This window comes from Prionailurus bengalensis, chromosome B3, assembly GCF_016509475.1.
Source record: "Prionailurus bengalensis isolate Pbe53 chromosome B3, Fcat_Pben_1.1_paternal_pri, whole genome shotgun sequence".
Lineage (NCBI taxonomy): Eukaryota > Metazoa > Chordata > Mammalia > Carnivora > Felidae > Prionailurus > Prionailurus bengalensis.
In genome coordinates, this window is record NC_057355.1 from 55162848 (window position 1) to 55188906 (window position 26059).

Sequence of the window (26059 nt, forward strand, 5' to 3'; positions counted from 1 at the left end):
AACAGAGACACGTAACCTTCCGCATAGATTTTCTTGTCCCTTGTGCTATGTGATTTCCACATCTTCCCCCATGTTTCAGCAGTTTCCTCTTCTCTATTCCTAAAAGAACCTGTATTTCCCTTTCCTGACTCCCTTCCTGCCTTCCTGTGTGCTAAGCCTTTGCAGTTGTCATCATGTCTTCAGAATGCATTTGATAGGTACAGGAAGTTGCACCAGACGGGAGATGGAACCAGCAATCAATAAAAAAAGAACTGTGTTTCTAAGAAAAATGCATCACGGCTTCCCACCGGAGTTGTGTACCATATGTCCTAATATCCGTGGAACAATGGATCTAAATTTTAGCTCTTCTGCTTGGCTTTCCCCGCCATCTCAACAAAAAAGAAATTAGTCCCTTTTAACCTGCGGCTACCCAGCTTTCTGAGGATTCCTAGTAGCGATTGCCTTTCCTTTTAACCCTTTCATCAGATGTCACAAAATAAAATCTCTCCTTACAGCTTTATTTCTCCTGGCTACTAGTTTAGTATATTTATGGTGCATGAGTCATCAAGCTGCCGCCTGATTGGATAAAACCCAAGCACCCCTGAGACCATCAGTCAATTACAGCTATTCTCAGCTTCATTCACAGATTTATTAGCTTGCACACACAGAGCGAAATTCATTCAGCAAAGTTCATTCATAAAAATTTCAACACTCTGCATCATCCTGCACATCTCAGCCTTCTGCTGCCGACGGGCTCCTAAAAGAAGCTCCTGAGAACAGTCCAGGAGGGAGGGAGGCTCTGAGCTAGGGTGGGCAGGCTGGGAGGAGATCTGAGGAACACGGAGGGATTGCAAGTCCAAGAAATAATGCGGAGCAGTGCCCGTCGCTAGTACTTCTGGCTTGTGGCCCGGACGGGATGCAAGACAAGATCTTCCAAGAGAGGGCAGCCGTCAGAATCAACGAACTCAGGCTGAAGGGCTTTGGCTCACATACACGTTTTCTTTTTTAAATGAACAATCACTGGAACAAATAAAGGGTTAATAGGCCAGTCATTGCCCCGCCCTGTGGGAGCCGGAGGGAGCAGGTTTGAAAGTTCCTGTGTGCAGAAGGGAAGGCTGGGGGTGGGGGGCGCTGAATATTTCTGCAAGGCTCCTGCACGGCTCGCTGACGATGCGGCGGGACGGGCTGGCCCGTGTTCGGCCCGGTTCGGTGCCTGAGAGTTGGCCGTGAGCGATCCCCGCCGCCGCGAGCCCGGTCCAGGCTTTCCCAGCAAGGAATCCAAGGCGAGAACACCGAATGCTGCCGCTGGGGCCAGGGAGGGACTGAAATCAACTGGGGAGGCGTTATCTGACCCCCACCGGCCCCCGCCCCTCCCCCGGGCTGTCACCCAGAAGGGCCTGGGAGCCGAGGTGGGCGAGGGCGAGAGCAGAGTTGGAGAGGTGGCTGCCGCCAGTGGCACGGGGCGTTGAGGCATTTGCTTTCCGTGCCGTTTATCTAGCAGACGACGAGGCGATTTATGCAACAGTATCCTGTTTCAGCACTGCCAAGGCTATGCGAAAACGCGGTCAGGACAGCCTGGCAGGACTTGTGCTGTATGTAGGACTCTTCGGGCACCCCGGGATGCTGCACAGGGCCAAGTACAGCCGTTTTCGGAATGAGTCCATCACGTCCTTGGACGAAAGCAGCCCCGGAGGCTCAGTGGGGAGCAAGGGCTCGGCGCCTCCTCCCTACCCCACCCTGGCACCTCACCTGCCGGCTGAAGATGCCACCTTGGCGTCCCAGGAGAGCCCCACCCCATTGTGCACCTTGATCCCTCGCATGGCCAGCGTGAAGTTGGCCAACCCAGCCACCTTGCTGAGTCTGAAAAACTTTTGCTTGGGTACCAAAGAGGTGCCCCGGCTGAAGCTCCAGGAAAGCCAGGACCCGGCACCCAGCAGCCCAGCTTCCCCTGAAACCAGTCCAAATAGGGCTGGCTCTGCACCTCTGCCGCAACCAGACCTGCTGGGGCACAGGGCAGCTGCCTTAACTCCCGATGCCTGCCCCCTTCCTGGCCCTGGGGAGCCAACCCCAGGGAGCAGGCAGGACAGGCACTTTCTGCAGCACCTGTTGGGGATGGGCATGAACTACTATGTGAGGGTAAGTCTATCTCCCTCTCTATCCCCCTTCTAGGAACTCCTGGGGAAAGGGCATCTTCCCTGAGTTACGCAAGGGGCTGCACACCCTGGCTGGGGTCTAGGTTTGGACAAGACATTGTGTAACTGGACCGAGGAGAAGAAGGGACCTGGGCTTACAGGTTTCCCTAGGAATATCTGACTTGTATTGAAGTCAGATAACTTTTGGTTCAAGGATATGAACTCGTGCTAATTTGTAGGTAGTTTCTGGGGGTAGGGATAATTTCTGATAGAGACAGGGAGATGGCACCTTCTTGTCCCTACTGGACGTAGCATCTGCCCAAGAAGAGTCAAGAATTTCAAGTCTGTTTAGTGACTGAGACCTGCTAGGCTCTATCGGCCATTGTATTTCAGTAGAGATTTTTGTGCTAGAGGAATGCATGATGCGTAAGGGACTTGAATTATTTTTATAAATGTAATTCAGCATTTAACAGGCACCTCTCAAAACATGGCTGGATCTCTATGCTTGTGCTAGGAGCCAGTCTTAGGTCTTTGGTGCCACCCCTTTTTGTCTTTATTGCCTACACTGCGGCAAGTGGGCCTTGTCTATGAGCTGTGTGCAAAACCAGGGTCCTCCCTGGTCTCATATTTGCCCGGGCTCATTCCAGATGTGGGTAAAAGAAGAGTAGAAGATTTGGTTCCTGCTCTTCAGGAGTCCACATTTCAGTCTAGGAGACCAACAAATGCATGTGAAATAATAAGAGAATAATGCTCACAATAGATAACTAGTGTACGGATGCTGAAGGAATACAGAGAAAGGGAAAGGTTGTTGTGGCCTGGGATTCACTCACAAGGGAGACCTTCAGGAGGTGTGTCTTGGAAGAGATAGCAGGTCTGGATCGGCAGAAGGGAGGAGATTCCTGGCGGGGCGAGAACGTGAGCAGTCTAAAAGGCAGGTGCAGGTGTCACTGTGGTGGCTGCAGCAGAGGATCATATAACCTGGCGTTCATGGAGGTGGGGAATACTGGAGGCTGGTGGGTGACACAGAGTGGCTGACACATAGGTGGTGCTCAAACAAATGTGAGTTGAATAAAGACAAATATAGATCGTGGGTAGCTTGGGGAAGAGCGCGCAGTTGACTGAAGCTCTTAAATGTCAAAGGAGGAGTTTGTAAATACTGCGATGGGTAAACAAGAACCGTCGTTCGGTTTGTAGGCAAACTGTGACTTGATGCAAGTGTTTCCAAAAGGATCGATCTGAATTTATTTGAGATTGATGGAAGCAGGGAAAAAATAGAGATTGGGAGGTCAGTCTGAAAGATACTCTGAGAGTTCAGGCGTGAAGGGATGGGGACATGGATTAAGGTGGAGGTGTGAACAAGGAGATGAGGCCAGAGCCTCTGTGGGAAGCCTCCACAGTCTTGGGTGATTGATCAGATCATTTCACCTCATAATACAAATAGTAGAATAGTGAACATTTATTGAAGAGTGGGTAGATTGGTGAGTTTGTTATTGTTGTTTATGAAGGTTACAGGTGATTATTGAGGAAAGGTTCTGAGGAGTGAAAAATAACTCCAAATTTAAGCCTCAGAATAGGATTAGTGATGTCATTGATAGAAACAGAGTGAGCTGGGAAGGGGGGGGGTCATGCTAACTTCGCTTTTGACATATTATGTTTAAAGTAATGACATCTAAGTGGTATTAATTTGTAGGTAAGCAGTCATATAAGACTGACACTCAGGTGGGAAGCCTGATCTGAAGGTGTAAATTTGAGAGATAGCCCGATAACTATCATAAATGAACAATTAAGGTCTCAAGGAAGGCCAGATGGTGAATGCTGAAAGGGTTACAGAGAGAGCAGGCTTGAGACAGCATTGGCAAATGGATAAATAAAACCTCTAAGGAAGATAAATTTATGGGACACTCAGTTCTTGCCCTCCCCCTTAGTGACATGGCTCATAATGGACTTCATGTATCTACTAAAAATTCATGTGCACCTTCTCATTTGTCAACCTAAGTGTCTGCCAGGTTCTAGTGGGAAAACGAGAAACTCCAAACCCGTGTTCTCTGCACCTGCCTTCCCATCACCTAGACCTCCTCTACCCTCTTCCTTGCCTTTCCTTCCCTCTTATACTGCCTTCCACTCCCCACACCTACACACCTGTACAATTTTTAATGTGAAAAGAGTTGCTGTGTGATCGCCACCTTCCCTAGGGAGTGTTTCCACTGCATTTTAGATTTTTAATGAGGACATCATCTGTCTTTTCATGGTGATGATAACTGACCCGAGGGAACACACTGACCCCCCTGACCCAAATGACCCACACTATGTTGCCAATAGACAGTGACATGAGACACCAGCTATCACTTCTCATAGGAAGTCAAAATACATGGAAGAGCCTACTTTATTAATTTTTATAAAATCCCAACTTTGAAAGATGGTAGGGACTCAGAAGTTATCATGTTCAATGACTCTATAGGGAAACTAAAGTCCAGAGAAGTGATTTTTTTAAGGCCACACAGGTGAATCAAAAGGAGAGTTAAACTCAAGTCTCCTGTGTGCCATTCTTTGCTCTTTTCAACATAGGTTTCCATCCTGGGTGAGATCCTGTTCCTCAGCATTCTTTTAGATGTGAACCAATTTAAAAAAATGAAATACCAACATATTAATTTACAGTTAAAAATTATCATACCAAGTTCACCTGAATTGTGATCCTTGTACTCCCATCTGTAGGAAGATGCACATAGGAAGATGTAAATCAAAAGTTGCTTAGTGATGATGGAATCAGAACAGGGAAGTGAGAGAGAGATTTTTGATGGCTAGTGGACTTAGAGGCAACTTTTGTAGGCAAAAGGTAGCCACGTATTCAACTTCCTCATCCATATCATGTGACTGCTCGTCCCCCTGCCCAAACTTTTTTTTTTATTCATTCACTTGTTTATTCAACAAGTATGTATTGTGAACCAACTATGTGATAGGAACTGTTGAGGGCCCTGGGGATATATGAATGAATAAAAGAGACCAGGTCAGAGCCCCCATGGAACTCACATTCTAGTGAATGGAGATGGGCCTGATTGAATAAATAAGTAAATTTAATATGTCATGTGTAATAAGTGCTAGGGAGAGCGATAAAACAGGGAAAGGAAGAAGACAGTTGCTTGTGTAGAAATGGAAGGTATTGCATTCCTTTTGAGGGAAAGGATATAGATATAGAATCAGTTATGCAGCTGAAAACATTTTATGAATTCTGAGCACCTATGTTTGAGTAACTTTCACTTAAGTTTAGACCTTGAACCCCCTGAAGATCTCTCAAGGAAAGTAGGCCAGCAAACCATTCTTTGAGATATATCACACCAGAAATGGGACAACCAGACCCCAGTCTGAGCAAAGCAGTGAGGTGAGTACAAGTTTGTTAAATGGTACCAAATAGTAACTTTGTTCTCACCATATGATTAAGGCTCATTTCTTTATGAGATATTCCCAAGTCACTTTATCCATCACCGAACATTCACTTGGAGGTCCCCCAGTTGCCCAGCACAGTCTGTGAGGATGGAAAATATACAACATGACTCATCTCTAAAATGAGAGGATTGGTCTATAGGTCACCCAGGCACTATTTGCTGACTCCAGGGCTCCCTTCTTCATAGGGGAGGTATTTAAAACCTTAGTTCCCTTGCCCATTCCCAACCCCCAAATTACTTATAATTTTGTTGAAAGCCTAAATAAAACAGAGGCAAAGACACCAACCATGCCGGAGCCACCACAGGCCAGTCCAATAGTTCTGACCATAGCTTTCCAAGAGAGGCTCCATCTCCAAATGACAACACCGAGCCCTCAGAAGTACATTCTCTACCCCACACTTTCCAACCTAAGTGAACATAAGAGAGGGTTCAAACCATGGTTTGTCTCACTCCAGGGCTCTTCCCCTTCCCACCCTCTCACTGCACCTCAGAGCAAGACAGGCAGACCTGGAAGTTTGTGGAAAGGAGTGTCATAGAAAAAGGACCACACTGGGCAGGACAGCTTTACTATAGGGCCGACCTGTAGACCTTGCCTGGTTGCATTTATTTGCATGATTTCAGTCTCCTCACTTCAACCCATCTTACCCCAACAACTTCCCTATGGCTGCTGTGACAAGTATCACAAACTAGGTGGCTTACACAGCAGAAATTTATTCTCTGGCAATTCTGGAGGCTAGAAGTCTGAAATAAAGGTATTGGCAGGGTCATGCTCTCTTTGAAGGGTCTAGTAGAGGATCCTTCCTTTATTTTTACAGCTTCTGGTGGTGGCCGCCATCCTTGACATTTCTTGGCTTTGAGAAGCATCACTCCAATCTCTGCCTTGTCTTCACAAGGCTTCCTTGCCTCTGTGACCATATCCAAATTTCCCTCTTCTTTTTTTTTTTTTTTTTTTCAACGTTTATTTATTTTTGGGACAGAGAGAGACAGAGCATGAACGGGGGAGGGGCAGAGAGAGAGGGAGACACAGAATCGGAAACAGGCTCCAGGCTCTGAGCCATCAGCCCAGAGCCCGACGCGGGGCTCGAACTCCCGGACCGCGAGATCGTGACCTGGCTGAAGTCGGACGCTTAACCGTCTGCGCCACCCAGGCGCCCCCAAATTTCCCTCTTCTTATAAAGATACCAGTCATTGGATTCGAGCCCATGCTAATCCAGTATAACCTCATCTTAACTTGATTATATTAACTTCCAAATAAGGTCACATTCATAGATTCTGGGGGTTAAGACTTCAACTTATTTTTGAGGGAGATGTAACTCAAACCATAACAGTCCCCAAGTACATGTATTGCAATGGATTTGCCCCTATAAGTGTTCTTGGGTATTGGGTTCATCAGCTGTGCATGCAAATATGAATTCATTGTTGAGGAATTTTCTTTACTTCCTTTGTAAAGCTCACAGCATATTCTTATCATCCATCCTCCTTTGTCCAATGTTATGGCTTATTACTGAGCCAATAGACTGGTATTGTCTATTGTCTAGACTACATGTAGTCCATGGTACCACAATGCCCCAATATCTTTCACACAGAAGGGCACAGGTATAGGAGTTACGAGATCTGCATTAATGGCTGTGGTGCTAACCAGCTGCGTGACCTTAGGTGAGCCATTTCACCTCTATGGGCCTCATTGCCTCATATTTAAAATAAGAGTTTTGAACAAAATGCTGCCTAAGATCCTGAGACTGCAGGTCTCCTTTCCCAATTGGTCTGAAATCTCCTTCTATTAGGATCTTTTTTGCTTAGAAAATGGATTCAGGACAGTTTCCTAAAGGAAATAAATTTTAACACCTTTGTGTTAATAGAGAGAAGAAATGTTCTTAGCACCCTCTTACTAACACTAAGCTGGCTTCACCAATATAGCAGAAAAGGGTGTCCTGGGCACAGGTGCTCTGTTCTAGAAGGGGTCATGTCATGGAAAAGCATCCAAGTGTAGGATTCCAGGGAAGAGTGGGCAGGCCAGGTCAGGCGGCAGGCCAGAGTGAATGGTGGTGACTAGGATCATTGCTCACATGGTATAGTCAGTCAGGCCAGGCCAGGGCTTCATGTCCAACTGAGGACTATAGGAACAGCAAGAGTTAACCCTTCTCGATATTCTCTGGACACAAGTGCTAAGAGAAAAAGGCCCTACCAGACACATAGAGAGTCTAGTAATCCTAACCTTGAAAGAGGGAGATTTATAACTCTGGGAAACCCCTGAAGAGATAGTCCCATGGTTTATGCAAAATAAAGGCAGACCTGATTGGTATGGGTCTGGCCCCCATAGGTTAACAGAGATGGCTTTCTGCCTCTGCTCATTTCTGTCTTGTCTAAGTTATTGGTGATTGAAAGGGAGGCAATACAGGCAGGAGGAAATACTTCCATCTAAAACTGACAATTTTTCATTGAGGGTGTTATATTTTCCTTCCTGTTTCTTTCTTGGAGTGAATGTAAAAGTAGATTCTGTTAGAATTTAGAAAAATCCTGGTAGATTTGACCTGTTGTTCCTGTTATTCCTTTTAAACCCTCACATATCCTTTGATCTGTCCAGTCCTTGCCCACCCTGACCACTGGAGCATTAACTGGAAGAAAGAGGCTTAGAGATCCCAAAGTTCAAAACCTTCATTTTGCAGTTGAGGAAATGGAGACTCAGAAATAAGAAATAACTTGCCAAAGAAGTAACTTGCCCCAAGCCACATGGCTAGTTGTGGAGCCCAGACAAGAACTCCCTGTTCTGTGTACAGCACTTTTTTTTTTTTTTACCTCCATCTTGCTTCACCTGTCCCCACTCCCTGAACTAAATGTGCTATACCAAATGTCTCTATTGATTAAAATGCTGTGTGTGTGCTTTTTTAAAAAACGACTAGAATGAGAACTTTTTTTTTTCTAATAGGAAAATTGTCTTTAAAAATCAATGAGAAGGAAAAAGCAAGGAAGAGTGACAAGGAGTCCAAAATGCCTTGGTTTTGTCAATTTTTCACCTTTTTTGTATAAGGAGGTCCCTGTGGGTGACAACATGTTGGTGTTGAACTAGGACTTGTCCAATGTGCATGGACTGGCTTCCATTAATTCATCTTCCACAACTTTTGGAGGTCACTTCCCTAATATGGCTTCTCCTTTCACTTGCATTTTCATATTACTCTAAAGCCAATGCCATGTTACCACACAGATTTATTGAACCAAGTCTGTTTCCCAATATGACTGTTCCATCAGAATGGTGATCTAAATGATGCACACAGCTCATGAGGCTAGGCCATTCCAGACTCCCTTCCCTAGTAGCAGGCATATGAGGTACCTGGGATTTCTTCCTCTCTCCTAAAAGATTCAGATTTTGGGGTGTGTGGGGGGGGGGTGGCAGAAGCAGAATAAGAGGGATCTGGTCAGATTTGTGTTGAAGCATCAAGATCGTGGTCACCAAAAGATGCAGGCCTTAGTGTTGCCCACAAGTGACCATTACATGAAAAGATTATATCTGAAACAGGAGAGTTTAGCAAGCAGGTATTTGGAAAAGTCAGGAAGCCTCGGGGAACTTGATTTTTGACTGAGAACATTAGTTGAAATCATATGAAATTTATTGATATCATAGCCATGATGACAAATAAGTATAAATTTGTAACCATAAACTCAGGTGTGTACAAGAAATGTCATTGAAAATGATATATTTTAAAAATCGCATGAAATCTGACACCAAGCCCTTTCTTGCTTGGCTGGAAATAATTTCAGTTTCGGTCATAATTCTTCCCCCAACCTGTCACCAGGATCACATAATGAATCGAGGGGCTTATTTTGCACCCCTAAATGAAGAAATGCCTCTAACCTTTGGTTCATTGTTTAGGATATTGAGAGTCTCCTAAAGACAGGAGGCACTCCTGTGTCTAGATCTCCATGTACACACCAGAGTCCTTACCCATTCTGAGAGCCCCTTGCTGAGAATCCAGCCTCCCTGGCCGCCCCTCCAGCCATTCCCCTTGGTAAGCCTTCCACTTCCTTGAAGTCTCTCCAGAATGCAGCTTGAGGGTCCATAATGCTCTGAGACCCACTGGTATGGATACCCACCCTCCTCCCATCACTGCCCCCAAAGAACAGGGATGACAGATGGCTTTAAGCAAGTGAATGGGAAATCCAGAAGCAACCAGCAACCAAAGGGAGTGCTGATGGAGGGAGGGCACAGCAGAAGGGCACTAAAGGAAAGCACAGCCCACCTGTAGAGGTGGGCAAACTGGAGTGAAGTTTAAAGAACTGCTTCCATTTGTCACGGTCAGATACTGGCAGCCAAGGGTTCTGATGGGAAATGAAGCTGAAGGTTCTTGGGAGGAGTTGGAAATTAATATTACATGTGGGAGGCTGATGGGATTGAGGCACAGAGGGGAGGGAGGGGGGAGAGAGAGAGGGGAGGAGAAAAATGCATAGTACAGGTAGTGTCCTACCCAGGAAAGAATCTAGAACGCAGAGCTCATAAACCAACAGTTTAATGACATGTTTTGTTTAGTCAAATTGTGGTTTTTTTGTGATTAGTTGCCAAAATTTTAAAAATTCTATATTAAACTCTGGATATCTGGCTTCTCAGAAGAGCTGGCAGCCCTGGGCCAGCCATCCCACTGTCAGCAGATGGCCAGAGGGGGCCAAGGAGCCACAGTCTCACCCGGTTTCACTCACCTATGTCACCTGTCTGCCCCCGAGGGTGACTGGACTTGCATACCTACCTGTGGCATCCAAATGGAAAAATGCTTGGAAACCCTTTGTCTTTCATTTTCCAATTTGGAATATCTGGGTGAAAGGCTGAGAATGTCTTCTTCTTGGACAACACACCAGGACTTCTCTATGTAATGGGACAGAGTCCTGGGGCTGGGTGAGCACACGAGAGATGCCTTGCCATCCCAATGAACAGAGCCTTTGCCCGTCCTAACCAAGTTGCAGAGTTTAAAGATAGCAGATACCCAGGCCTGGTACAGGCCATCCCTATTTTATGAAGACGTTGTGGGTCAAAAGTTAGTTTGTATATCAGTTCTTTGGGACAATGAATTTTTCCAGAGACATAACATTAAAAGCTGATAAGCTTTCTCCTATGGTGAGGGAGAGGATTAAATGAAAAAACATATAAAAAGCTTAGTACAGAGACCTCCACATAGGTCCCATGTGGAGTGGTGGAGAAAGAACTTTCAAAGGGCCAAGAACACTTTTGGGCAAAAATGAATTGAAATAGACTAAATGTGACTTTGACATTTTACCGTGTCCCTTGGCATCCTTTCTCCTGGCTGGCAGTGCCTCCCTGGAGGACCTTCCTTCCTTAAGTATTTCCTGTGGTGCTCACCAGGGCAGGCCTGTCTGTCTCTCCTCTCTACGGTTGCCTGCTGGTCGGCTTTCCTCCTCCCTCAGGGCAGCAGAGTGAAAACCTACATTTTGGAAAGATGTCTGTTTACTTATTGTTAGTATTTCCCCAGATTTCCCAAGGGCCACTGATATCAGTTAAAAGAAAATACTTGTTAAAAATGCAGATTCCCATGCCCATCCTGAAGTTACTGGATCAGAATCTCTGAGGCTGGGGCCCAGAAACCTACATTTTTAACACACTCACTATGTGAATCTGTAGCACAGAAAGTTTGAAAACCTCTGTTGAGTCCATTTGGTGCAGCGGTTTTCAGCTGTGGATAATTTTGCCCCTCAGGGGACACTTGGCAATGCCTGGTGACATTTTTAGTTGTCACTACTGGTGAGGAGGTGGGTGCTGCTAGGCTTTAGTGAATAGAGGCCAGGCATGCAGCTACACATCCTTCAGGGCACCAGACAGTCCCCACCATAAAAAAATTCTCAGGCTCAATTGGTTGGTGGTACTGAGGCTGAGCAGCTCTGAGGTGGTGAAGAACATGACCCTGGGATGTGCACTGGGAGGTAATAGGGAATGGAAGAATAAACAGTTGATCAGTCGTTTAGCTTTTGACAAATCTAACCTAAGATACTTCTAATTTTCTCAAGTTTTCTTCTTTCTCCTTTTTGAATTGCACAAATTCTCTAAAAGTTATAGGTAACTTCTTCACCGCCACTCATCCAATACACCTATGGCTTCCACATCAGGATCTCAAGGGGTGGGAATGAGAGGGGCAGGTCAGCCATGGATCAGATATGTTGCAGCAGACTCAACCCTGACTCAAGTGCACTCTGGGCTAAATGGCATTTACAGGCTAGTATGGTATCTAACCATGGTATCCTCCCAGTATTGGTACCTTCATATTTCCACCGGGAAATGCATGAGCAGTTTTAACAAGTAACTTACCAGTAAACTGTAAGAACAGAGCCTGTCTCAGAGTTGGAAATTTCCTTTAGTTAGAGGTGAAGAAGTTCCAGAAAGCAAGCAACTTGAGGAAAAAGACTGTGTGCTATAAGGACAACCCCAGAAATTGGATTTTTTTCCTCAATGTCATCAGATAATAATTTATATGAATCATTCATTAGGAAATGGTGAAATACATAATTCAGACAATTTTTCTTAACCCAGTGACAACTTCAGGTCCTTGGAAGGCACTGCCCCTCCTCTCTTCTCCTCTCAGCATGGCGCCTTTAACTCTGGACTCAGGACTCAGACTGATACATTGACTACAAAGTTCTATTTCACAGTGAGTTAAGCTATCCAAGGTCACCGGACTCATGAGAATAGAGCATGGACTAAAATTCAAGTCTCCTGACTCCTAGGTCAGTGTTTTTTTCATGACCATGATGAGTAAGGCATAATTCTTGCATGAGGAGGTTACAGTATGAAAAGGGAGCAAAGATGTCCACACACATTACTGTAACGCAAGGCAATGCATAATACATGACACCAAAGTGATCCAAGTAAAGCATGTGGGATGTCATGGAGGAAAAGGGATGATAATTAGAGAAGATTGCAGAATGAAGTAGGCATCTTAACTGAATCTTGAGAAATAGGTAGAGTTTCCATGGGCAGAGATGCAGGAAGAGCATTTTAGGCAAAGAGAATGACAAGAGTGAAGGCATGGAGGTGGGAAAACAGAGGACATGTTTGGGGAATGGTGAGTGATTTGACTTAGTTGGACAGTGTGTGAGATATATGTAGGATATCAGTGGGAAAATAAGATAGACTGAAGCTATAACAATCTTGTATAGTATATGAAAAGTTGGGTTTCCAACAGAAAACCATTGATTTTTTTTTTTAGTAGCCTAAGGATAAACTCAGAACTTTGACAAATTCAGTGCTATGTTTTAGAGAGATCATATGGGCTGCAGTGCTCAGAGAGGATCCAAGAAGAGGGAGACTGGGGAAAGGGAGGCCCAGGAAGAAGCAGGGTGGGAGCAGAGGCAGTGGCAGGGGAATGAGGCCAGATGTGAGACCCATTACAGGAAGAAGAGGAGAGGCAGCAAGGGTGTGGGGGTAAAGGGTGAGTTCCATTCTGCATGTGATGCATTCAAGATGGCCTCAAAGCATCCAAGTGGAAATCTCCAACCAAAAATAGAATAGTTAGGAGTGAGGAGAAGTCATTTTTGTTGCTGTTGTCATAAAGGCTTAAGGAATGGACAAGCCTACCAAAGGGAGAGTGCAGGTAAGAGAGGGCTTTGGGATACAGCATTTACATATTGTGTGGAGAGGGAGGAAGAGAAGACATTGGTGACAGAACTAGCAGAGCGAGGAGCAGGATGGAGAGAGGACAAGGTTATCTAGGGAGAGGTGGGGAGAGTTTTGAGGAAAAAGATGTTGGACAACACAGTGTCCAAATCCGTGAAGTATTCACAGAATCTGTGAAGATATATGAGAACTGAAAGAGCCACAAGTTTGGCCTTTTATTTTCTTACTCCCTTCTCCACTAAGATATTCAATTCAACTATCGCAGACCAAAGACACCACTGGATACCCCGCAACTGCACTCTCTCCTCTTGCCCTCTCAGTGAATGGCATCTCCCAGTCGTCCAAGCCAGAAGTCCGAGGCATTTCTACATCACTCACTGTCACACTCCACACAGCCTTCAGTTATCAAGCCCTGTCAATCCCACCTTTATAAAATTTCTCATACACATCCATCTCCCCCCATCCCCATTGCAATTTCTAAGGTGAGGACTAGAGTAGGTAGCATTTTAAAACTTATTGACCAGCTTCTTATGGAACTACAATTTCATGAAACACGCTTTGTGAAACGCTGCTCTTACAGCTTTCAGTTGAAACTAGGAGATGAATGATACAAGGTGGAAAATGATATATACGTGTAGAAAATAGTTTGATGCATCAGCGTAATGAACTCGAGGAGGTGGAGACAGCTTCTAGCTGGGTGGTCAGGGAGGTCATCTTCCAGGAGAGATGGCATTTCAGATGGTCCCTACAGATTGGATAGAAGTTTAACCACAGGGAATATATAAAAATAAGGGGTATTCCAGATGGAGGGGACATAGATAAGAAAATAGAGATCAGCAGCGATTTTAGTTTGGTTAGAGTAGAGGCTGCTTGGGAAAGCTGGGTGGATAATACTAAGGTTTGAGCCAGCTTATAACACTTAAATATCAGGCTGAAGAGTTTGAGCAGAGGCATGGGATTTATTTTTGCTAGAGAAGGGAGTGACTGGAAGCGAGGGAAGCCCTTTCAAAGGCTGTTACAGCAACAGTCAAGGAGAGAAGTGTCTATATGAGGGTCTTGATAGAGGGAGTGAAGTAAAGAAACATTGGTGGTGATATTATGGAAGACAATTTTGATGATGAAGGCAAAGAAGGAGGCCAAAATCATCCCAACCTGCTTGAAGTTTTGAAGTTGAAGACCTGGCTGGTGTGAGGGGAGATAACCTCTTTAAAAGACACAGAGGACCACAGGAGGAGAAGCAGTGTTGAGAGGGAAGGCAGGAGGTTCAATTTCCCACACATTGAGTCTGACGTCACAGAAAGTCATCTAGACAAGAGGGAGGTGTCCAGCAGTCAGGCAGTGTTGGGGAGAGTTCAGGCGTGGTGTGCACTTTGTGGGTCAAGCCAAGCAATTAGCCATCCTGATCTGATAACCATGCCATTAAGACAGATATTTCAGGCGATTTCCAAGGGTGGAAAGAATGGAGTGTTTCCTAATATTATATAGTAGAAAGCCTCTTCTCTGATGGAAATGTTTCACCTGTACTTTTGATGTTTCAATGAAATGCATGTAAATGTACATTTGTGGTATAGAGTCAAGGCCTTTTCTCCCAGTTTTATAGATACAATAATTAAATACCCCTTTCATTGTTCTTGTATAAATTCTACCCATAGTTCCTCATTTACATTCCTTTCAGTGTCTTTGAAGTGATATAAACTGTTAGAGAGATCTTCAAAGCAGACTGAGTGCAGAACATTTCATTTTTAAAATCTTTTAGAGTTGTTTTATCCACATGTAGTTTAGTTTTATTTTTTTTTTAAAGCAACTTGCCTTCATAAAATCTTCTCAAAACTTGTGACTTAATTTTCATAGAAATAACTATGTTTTTTAAAAGTTTATTTATTTTGAGAGAAACAGAGACAGCATGAGTGGGGGAGAGGCAGAGAGAGAGAGAGAGAGAGAATCCTAAGCAAGCTCTGTGCTGCCAGTGCAGAGCCTGACATGGGGCTCAAACCCACGAACAGTGAGATCGTGACTTGAGTTGAAACCAAGAGTTGGACTCTTAACTGACTGAGCCATCCAGGCACCCCAGAAATAACTATGTTTTTAAAAAAATATAAACTCATATATTTTCAATTTATTTATTATCTATTTAAATGATGTGATGTCAATAGCAAATTACAACTGCTGTATACAGGTGAGGCTCAAACACACCTGGGGTCTCAGGGAGTCTACAGTCCAAATTGTAGCTGCAAGAAGATGTAGCATATCTGTGGGCTGTGGCAAGTTGGTTGAGTGGCAGCCAGTTAACAGAGTTTTATTGTAGTATTGTGTGCTAACAATTCAGCATCTTGGTTTGTTGATACGTCTCAGGATACATTTCCAATTTTTGTCATCACGACGAGCATGTTTTACATTCTACTTTTTTTTTCCTACTAAACTTGACAACACCATCTTGCCCTTGAAGAGCAGACAGCATTTAACGAATACTGTTGTACTTAACTCTCCAAATGGGAGAGTGTGTATATATCAGGGAAAATGATATATAGAGAGTGTCCCAAGGCAAACTAGAAGATAAAAAAACACAGCTAGGAATTCAGCAGGTATCCTGACTGCCCCTGCAGAATCCTATCCAAGATCCTGTTTTCAGTAGATGAAATGGAATCAGCAACTAGAAGACTATCTTTGGGGATGGAAGTTTAAATTAAGAAACTCATCTATGGCCTAAACCTTTCTCTTTATAAAGAAAATAAAGAACATGTGAGGTTTGAGTTACTCACACTGGTGTCAACATTATTGCCAGCTTACAACTCAGTGAAGACCCCTGTTCTTTGTTTTTAATAACAGTCTGCATTTTATAGGGTGCCCTTTGTATCTCCATAGCATTTTGGAAACATGAACAAATAGAATAAAGTTTGTTACAAGGGCAGATGTCATTTGTTCTCTGTAGCTTTTGTTTTCATTTAAAAAGTATATATCTTTCTCAGGTGCAGTAACACTCACTATTGGAAATACGCCCTAGCAAAAAGGTGCTCTACTCACCAGAATGGATATGTCTCAACTCTTATTTACCCAGAATTTCTGGGGATGCAAAGGCCACATGATCCCGTGATCCCGTGAATGAGATTGTTCTCTGATTTGTATTGTTTTTAATTACAATAAGGGTAGTGCCTTGGGGGATAGAAGAGAAACCACATGCTTAGAGAACAGTTAACACTCAACAATAAGAAAATAAACAACCCAGTGTAAAAAACAGGCAAAAAATCTGAATAAACACTTATTGTATAAGCATGAATTTGCCTGATCTTTGTCCCAGGTTCCTGGCATGTCTATTCTAAGACTTCTGTAATTTCTCAAATGATAGAAGTATCTTCATTAGTCATGAACCCCTCTTCAAGCACACCAGAGTTTATGCTAATGAGGTGACATATGGTGGGCCCCTAGAGCTTCAGGATGGGGGCTGCTCATGCCAGAAAGATCAACCATGTGGTCACAGGGTTGGGGCTTTGAGCCACGTGATATCAGTCCATTCTTCAGAGAAGGGAAGTTGTAGGAGGGGGGCTGGAGAGTGAGTTCAATTACATAGCCAATGATTCAATCAGTTGTGCTCACAGAGTGAAGCCCCAATAAAAACTTTAAACACTGAGGCTCAGTAGAGCTTCCTGGTTGGTAAACACATCGATGTGCCAAGAGGGTAACATGCCCTAATTTCACTAGAAGAAGCCACAGAATCTCTGTGGTGGATATACTCCCAAAACCCTCCCCTATGTGTCTCTTCACTTGGCTGGTCCTGATCTGTATTGTTTATAATAAAATGGTAATTAGGGGTGCCTGCATGGCTCAGTTGGTTAGCATTCAACTCTTGATTTTGGCTCAGGTCATGATTCCAGGGTTGTGGGATCAAGCCTTGCATCGGGCTCTGTGCTGAGCATGGAGCCTGCTTAAGATATTCTCTCTCTCTCTCTCTCTGTGTGTGTGTGTGTGTGTGTGTGTGTGTCCCTCTCCCCCACTTTCTCTCTCTCTCTCTCAAATAAATAAATAAATAAATAAATAAATTTTAATACAATAAGGAGGAAGAGTAATGAGGACTAACTTTTCTGAACTTTTTGTTTAATCTAATTTTTCTTTATTGTATTTTCTGAAGTGTCAAAGGTAATACATACTTATTTTGGTAAAAATTCAAATAATGCAGAAGGCAGAAGGTGAATGTCCCTTTTCTAGGGTAATTACCAGTATTGACAGTATGTTTTTGTATTCTTTAAGAATTCTTCTTAAGCATTGCATATTTAAAATTAATTTATTATTATTATTTTTTGAAGTTTATTTATTTACTTAGAGAGAGAGACTTAGAGAGAGAGGGAGAGAGATGGAAAGGGGAAGAGAGAGGGGGAGAGAGAGAGAATCCTAAGCAGGCTCCACACCACCAGCAGAGAGCCTGCTGCAGGGCTCGAATCCACAAACCCTGAGATCATGACCTGAGCCAAAATCTAGAGTTGGATGCTTAACCTACTGAGCCACCCAGGTGCCCCAAGCATTGCATATTTATATATACATATAAACATACTTGTTGATGCAGGTGAAGATTATAGTATGCACACTGTTGTGCACTGTGCTTTTTCCCCTCTGACTGGTAGACGGGGGCACTTTCACACATCACTACGTGCTGATCCCGTGGGAACAGCATAGTGTCCCAGAGAAATGGCCACACTTCTGGCCACTCTTCTGTTGAGAGACAATTCTCTGACTTCCTGACCCTGGGAAGAGAACTTCATATTTGCTATGCTATTTCAACTTGCTGTCTTCTGTTCCTCAGCTGCTCTCCTCACTGGTACAAAGCTGGAGGTGGGGGCTCCCAGTACAAGGGGTCCTGGTCCTTAATCTAGGAGTACGCTCTTCCACTTCTAATGTAGCTGGAGATGCTAGCATCCATCAAGACAGACCATTTCCCCAGCAAAGTAGGAGGGTTTTAAGTAAGATTACCCTGCCACAACTCACCCCAATATATGGGTGCGTATCTGTAAAGGTAAGCACGCATATTGTTTTAGAAAGCAAAGCCTATGGTTTTGTCTGATGTATTTCTCTTAGACGATAACATTGGAATTAAATAAATTCTGGTGTATATCTTTTAATTTATTTTAATGTTTATTTATTTATTTATTTGAGAGAGAGAGAGAGAGAGAGAGAGAGCAGGGGAGGGGCAGAGAGAAAGGGATACATAGAATCTGAAGCAGGCTCCAGGCTCTGAGCTGTCAGCACAGAGCCAGATGTGGGCTCAAACCCATGAACGATGAGATCATGACCTGAGCTGAAGTCAGCCACTTAACCAACTGAACCACCCAGACACCCATGGTGTGCATCTTTTACTGACATTATAGTGAGCCAATGAGCTTATTTGAGGCTAGAAACGTTATTCTTTTAGGGTCTTTATGTATTGTTCACCATTCAACTTCAACTCAGCTTCTAGAAGTTGAACTAGTTGTATGTGATGTCCCTTGAACAGATGAAAGAAGGTGCCAACTGTGGAGGAATATCCCCTGGCAGGCAGGGTCTGCTTTCTCCTGCCCATGGAACTGGAACTGAGTGACTTTGCTGGAGAGCACTAAGCCTGGTACTTTAGCCAGGGAAGGAGCCTTCAGGGGATGGAGGGAGTACCCTGACCAGAGGCTCATCTATTTTGGTGCTGGTTTTCTTTTGGTTTCTGAAATGATGTTAAAGATACTTATTCTGGCTAAATGAAGACATACTTGGAAAGACTTTTTGATTTGAAAAGAAAATATCTTGGAAGTCTTGAAAGTTTGGAATAAATGTTTAAAACTTTTAAGAGTACCTCTGACTGCACCTCCCCCCGCCACCCCCCGACTCCCCAACATATGCATCATGGATAGACAGCTCATGGGAGCCAACACATGGCTGTCTACATAATGCTGGACTCTCAGGACACGTCTAAGTTATTTCAAGTATCTCTTCTTAATCCCTTTAAATACAGAGACGAGTTTTTAAAAAAATATGTTAACCCATCTGGAGTAGCTATAAGCTGTTCACTCAAAAACAAAGAAACCTTTATTCAACAGCAGATCTTACATTCTTCATCTTTTATGATGAGCCGTAACAAGTTGCAAAATTCTGTGGAAATGAAGGCTGAGATTGCAAGCACTGTGTCACCGTGCCTAGTCCAGTGGTAGGAATGATTTGTGGACAGAATGTGCATAGTGTGGACAGAGAGCAAAAAAGATGACTGAGGAGTGGGGGAGCGAGCCATGTGGCAAACTCCAACATGGAGCAAAGGAAAGGGATTCTGGCCAGGGATGTGTGGCAAACTTCCAAGTCTCCCTTTGTAAAATATAAGAATCTGATTTCCTAAGGAGGCTATTACCTGAGAAAAGAAGGAGGAAGAGTGGGCGGGGGAGGGGAGGGAGTGGAGGGAGAAGGTACTGGAAGGATGATGATGCAGGACGTGGGTGTGGCTGTGGGAGGCCCTTGGGTCCTGATAGGGCACAAGGATTGATCCCAGAGGACTCCAGGAAGCATAATGTGCACACTCATGGGTCATATATTTTTTATGATTTATACCCTGCTGACTTCCTGAAAGGTTCTGAGGTGGCTCACCTGCTAGTGAGTTAATGCTTCCTACACACACTGAGCAACCCTGTGGGAGGGAAAGGACAGAAAGTCTGTGAGTCATCGCCCAACTGTTCAAGTGAGTTAAGAGGGGGGCTGTTTCTTCTGAATGAGGTGCCCACAGACACTGTCAACACCCACCAATAGGAGTCCTGATACAGTCAACTCATTTAGTTGACATCACCAGGAAATCATTGACTTTTTCAGATAACTGAAGCTTCTCCCTTTAGAAGTCAGTCTTCTAAAACTTAAAATACTTTACTTGGAAACCTCTGCATAATGAAGATTATATGCCCCTTTCTCTTCAGAGATGGTTGATAACTCAATGAAAAAAAATTTTTTTGAGAGGAAATGCCAGATTTTTTCCTCTAGATCTATGTTTTATTTTTTTTATTATGGTTTTATTGGGATATAATTTGCATACCATAAAATTAACACTTTAGGTGTACAGTTCAGTGGTTTTTAATATAGCCACAGAATTGTGAGACAATAACAACTATCAGGTTTTATAATATGTTTATCATTCCAAAAAGAAGCCAGTTACCTGTAAGCTCCCTATTCCTGCACTCCAGCCCCTGGCAACCATGAATCTATTTTCTGTCCCAATGGATTTGCCTACTTTTGATATTTCCTATAAATGGAATCACATAATAGGTGGTCCTTTGTGTGTGGTGTCCTTTACTTAGCAAAGTATTTTCAAAATTCTTCCATGTTGTAGCATGCATCAGCATTGCATCCCTTTTTATGGCTGAATAATTTCCCATTGTATGAATACACCACATTTTTGTTGATCCATTCATCAATTGATAGACATTTGGGTTGTTTTCACTTTTTGGTTATTATGAATAATGCTGCCATGAGCATTCATGCATAAGTTTTTGTGTGGACATGTGTTTTCAACTTTCTTGGGTCTATGCCCATGAGTGGGTACAGATTGGAATATAACCTCTTTTTTCTTCTGATGGAAATGGTCCATTCTAATAGTCATGGGACTATGACTTCTCGGCCTTTTGGCCAAGATCAAGTGTAACAGTCACGGGGTTGTTCTGGGACCCAGGACATACCCACAGGAGCTAATAACTGTGATGAGCTGGTTGCCCCTGCACACTGTGTCTCCAAATGGCTGAGCTTCTTGAATTTATATGTCCATATATCCACAATTTTTCAGATTCCTTGTGTCCAGCCAGCTGGCACTGTTTGCTCTTGACAGGGAGCCTGTCTTTAGGAGACTCCCAACATTTCAGTTTGAGTTTCTGGCCTCCTGAGAGGATGACCTGTTAACACTGTATCTGAATCAAGAGCAAATGGGCTCTGAATGAAGGACTGAAATGCTCTCCTAAGAGAAAAAGACAAGCATAAGCTTTAGTCTTTGACTTAATTTTTTTAAAATGCTTGTTTATTTTGAGAAAGACAGAGTGTGCATGTGTGTGCACTGCGCACACAGAAGTGAGGGAGGGGCAGAGAGAAAGAGAGAGAGGGAGAGAAAGAGAATCACAAGCAGGCTCTATGCTGTCAATACTGAGCCAGACACAGGGCTCAATCTCACAAACCATGAGATCAAGACCTGAGCTGAGATCAAGATTCAGACACTTAAATGACTGAGACACCCAGGCTCCCCTGACCTAATTTTAAAAAAATCTCTTTGGTCACTTGCTTCTGTATTCTCAGCCATGTTTAGGACATTTGACATTGTCAAGTGGGACACTTCCATTTAAGGTGTCATTTATAAACTACGTTCATATAATAGGGATTAAAATGTTAATTTCCTGGTACATAGGAAAATCTGCTGAAGAACTACTGAACTGATTCTAGTCTAAAACCTGTTCACAGAGCTATCACTTGGTCGGAAGTGAACTGCAGAGGAACCCTGACTCCTCAAATGCCATCTGCACAGCACGGGTCAAAAGGCCTCTGTATCTCTTAGGATTAGGTTATCACAAAGGCTCAAATAACTGGGGTTTAAACAAGACAGAGGCTTTCTTTTTCACTCATGTTAAAAAGTCCATAGGTAGGTAGGTCAAGGCCACATAGTGGTCCCACAGTCATCAATAACTCAGACTCTTTCCATCTTTCTGTTTGGCCTCCTTAGCACACACCTTCCATCCTCAGGCTCACTCAAGGTTGTGGCATGGGAGCATTTTCCAGGCAGTAGGAAGAAGGAAGAGCAAAGACAAAAATGGGGCACCTCCTAGCTGTGTTATAAGTAGTTTTCCTTGAAGTCCTACCTGATGACATCCTTTTATATCTCCCTGGTTTCCTGCCTTCACAGGAAGCTGGGTAATGGTGGTTTTGAAGCTGGGCACATTGGGGGTTCTATTAGCAAGGAAGAAAGGAGGAAAGAGAAAAGGGGGAAAGGATATAGGTAGGCAACCCAGAGTCTCTGCCTGCGTTGAGGACAAGCCTCCTTGGAACTCATGTTTTAGATGGTTGAGACAAAGGCAGATCACCACACATTGTTCTACTCAAAGCTGTGCAGTTTTACATCAGCCCCTCCCTGGACCGTTTCAGAGTTTGTAGGTTCAGACTGTTGAAAAGGAGGGTTGTTGGTAATGGTTGAATTGTGCATCCAGCTCTTCAGTGGGAGCATCAGAGGACATTCTGGAGGATGTGGGGTTTCAGAAGAATGTTAAAGGAAATGATGCTATGAACAGAGACCCTCTTCAGGTACTATGGGAATGGCTGGCCTAGAGCCATCTGCATGGTATCACCTACTCTTCTTGGTTCCCATTTGTGTACTCGTGAATGCCATTGGTCAGGGGTATTTAGGGCAATAGTTGGAAGTTTGAAATGTAGTTAGTGGCTAGGGAAGAAGAGAAACTTCTTGATTTCCATGAGAATTTCAAACCTGAACTAGACTCCTCATTATTGGCTCTAACCACTTGACTTTCCCTGCCCCTCGAATCTTCACATTCCTATCCTTTGGATTGTTAAATTGAACTATATATCCTTGTAGAAAGTCATTAGTTTTTTTTTTCAAGATTTTATTTTTATATATTCTCTACACCTGACATGAGGCTCAAACTCATAACCCCAAGATCAAGAGTCGCACTCTACCGACTGAGCTAGCCAGGCACCCCATAGAAAGTCATTACTTAATGTAATAACCAATAGTACTAATAATCCACCTCGTGCTAATGGGCTTTAAAGGAAAATAGAGATCTTCCTTGCACTTTTTTCTTTCTCTTCAGCTAAAGATGCTGAGATTTTTTTAAAAAAAAAGAGTACAAGCTATAAAATCAGCATTGAATTGAATCTGAATTTCTATTTGAGTTTCTTTCTGAAGGTGTGACTTTTCTAAAGGCATTATTTGAGTTTAGTTCAAAAATCTATGTTAGAATTTGGTGGGAACTTGATGTGTGTGATAGAGCTAACAGATTTGCAAATTTTTATACCTGCTTAGATTTTTGTGATGTTGCATGACCTTATTCAAGTCTTTTAAATGCTTTGAAAATAAGGGGATGGGACAAATATTTTTTTCCAGTGCAAAGGTTTTGTGAGTCTAGGGCTTTGTTTTTGTAAAAAGATTGACTTTTATTAGGTCATCCCTTTTTAGCCCTCATCATGATGCCCCTTAGATTTAATTCTGAAGCAAGCCTACAGTTAACTAAAGTCATAGGCTTGTGCTGTCCATCCTAACAGTGTTTCCATTTATACAAACATAGGCTCAGTCCTGAGGGGTTATAAGAATATTTAAGAATCCCCAAATAGTATCCAGACATATGAAAAGGGCAAATGTTTCTTTCAACTTTTGAAAGCTGTTTGATTCCGGCACTTGGGAGAATCTGACTCATTATTATAATAACTTATTTGAATCAGGACTTACACATTTCACGGATAGTCTCCACTTCTGTTTCCCCGGGGGCTGCGATCTTGCATCCTTTTCCGCTCTCCTGTTATTGTCACCCTTTCTATCATATGAGCATGCGCAAGTCTGTCCCATTTTTTAAATAACTTCCTCTCCGTAGCTTATCTTTCCTCTGTTGTTAAAATATAAAGTTCTCGAAGCAAAAATAAAAACAAAGCATTATGCTTTCTGGTTTACTCCTCCCCTCTATATCACCCTCTCAATCCCCTGCTCGCTGCCCTCTACTCCTCTACTCTACTGATATTGACCAACAGAAGCCAACAATTAAAGCCAACAGTTTGCAAATTCCAGTAGACATTTTCCAGCCTCTTAACCTATTGGTCATCTTCACTGCCCTGAATTCGCTTAACAGTCTCTTTCTCCAAGAAACTCTGTGTGTCCTTGACTTCTACCATATCATACTCATCTGGTTCTCCTTATATGTTTCCAACTTTTGTTTTGTGTCTTTAGTGGACTCTACTCTGCCTGCCCTTTAAATGCTGAGTGACAGCAGATAAGCCACTTAATTTTTTATCCATTGAAAAGTAGAGGGGTTTGAATGGATAATCTCTAAATTTCCTTAAACTCTTATATCCTTTTAGTCATATTATCAGGAGTCAGAATTCACTGGCTTGAGCTACAGAAAACCCTTGTGTTTCAAGTAAAAAGAAGTGTAATGAGAGATGATTAACATTTGGGCTGCAATTCTGCAAAGGCATATTGTTGGCGGCTGCTTCTTTTTCAGAGACATCATAAAAGCTGAAAACTAGTACGACGTCATTCAGCAGTTTATCATCATGTGGGAGACTGACTAATGGGAGTTGTGGTTTCAGCATAGCAGAACAACCGGCCATTCATGGAGGACTTGAGTGCTGTGACTTAGAGGAAAAGGATAGTATGAATGAGGTTCTTTGGCCACCATGGCCTCCAAACATGACCACACACCAGGCATGGTTATAATCCTAGAGAGCCAGAAAGATTAAAACCACCATATACAAATGCTCCTGCTGGGGACATCATATTTGACTAAGTATGACAACTGATGACAAAAACATTGGCCTTTTCCAGTAATACTTAATTATGTCATATCTATGGTTTTTAATAGTAACTTAGTTATATATATACATATATATGTGTGTGTATATATATATATATATATATACTGCTATCTAAGATTTCAGATTTTTTTTTTTCTGAGAGTGAGATTTAATTTGATAGGTAGGGGCAGGAGCAAAAGTTTAAGGGTCTTTGAATCTCTAAAATGGGGGTGGGGTGGGTACAGACACTGCTGGGTGGGGGAAAGGGGATGGAAGAGAGAGTTTGATGGAGCTGTTAAGTTTGTTCCACTCTAGTGGTACTTGCAGATTCTCTTGTTTGTGAATGTGTAGTATTCCTCCAATAAAGTTCGATTTAATCAAAACCTCTAGGCCCCGAAATACTGAAGCCTGTCGGATTTTTGTGATTTGAGGGTGTAGGGTATAATTTATTTAATATTTTTAAGGAGCTCATAACTGACAAATAAGGTCTTAAATCCCCAAAGATGTAACATTTTAAGTGATTATGGGTTGGCAGAAGGGACCCTACACACACTGTCACAATTACATTAGAGTTCCCGACTTAATTAAACAAAGATACAAACATAATTGGTTGGTCATCTGCTAAGTCATTCTGCACAGGTGTTGCCTTGGCTACAGCTGTAACCAAATTAAGACCATAGCCAACAAGATGGTGCACATGTTGGACCACTGAGACAGTAGATAGGGCTCTATACCATTTTCTTGAACACACACGTGTTAGCCTCTGTGTTGGGCCCATCCCTCTGCTGTCTTGTGTGGGATGCACAGGGCTGCTGCCCCTTGGCCCCTCTGAATGGGAGCCTTAGAATACCAGATGGGTGCCCAATGGCAGGCCTGGGAATTACATTAGCTTTATCCGTGCAGCGATGGTGCTGGCATTTTGCCTCACCTTTCAGAGCAAAGGACATCCAGGAACACTCTCCTGGGAAGCAGATTAACTTCTGTGAGTCACTGCTTTTCCATCTCATTTATGATTCATGACCTGGGCTATATTTTTAGCTTGTATTTATTTGGGTCTGAGAAGTGGGCTGGGTAGAAGTGTTGTTTGGAAACTTATGGAAGAATAAGGAGAAATTGGCATCACGCTTAAGCTTGAGTAGCCTAAAATTTGTTTATAATCATCAGACATTCTGTAAACATTTATTGAGATCCTACTATGTGCCAGGTATGGTGCCAGATTCTAAAAATGCAAGTAAATCAGACCCAGTTTCTGCCTACCAAGAGCCCACTGAATTGTGTGGGCAGACAACTAACTACCTCTCTGGATTTTAGTCATATTGAAGTCTTTGGTATTTTTGTAGCACTCCATATTCTTGCCCTTACCATGCTATGCTATGCTCATTGCCTGGAAATCTCTCCTCCAACCTCTCCTTAGTTGCCCT

At 43.2% G+C, this 26059-nt stretch overlaps 1 protein-coding gene across 1 annotated transcript in view; it reads left to right on the plus strand.

Moving 5' to 3' along the window:
• Window positions 1–1060: 1060 nt before the first annotated feature.
• The window catches only part of SHC4 (SHC adaptor protein 4), a 128490-nt gene continuing 103491 nt past the window's right edge, over window positions 1061–26059 (plus strand). Inside the window, exon 1 of the mRNA XM_043555463.1 lies at window positions 1061–2115. Coding sequence (XP_043411398.1) covers window positions 1531–2115 — 585 coding nt within the window. The 5' untranslated portion in view covers window positions 1061–1530. The remainder of the gene's footprint in view (window positions 2116–26059) is intronic.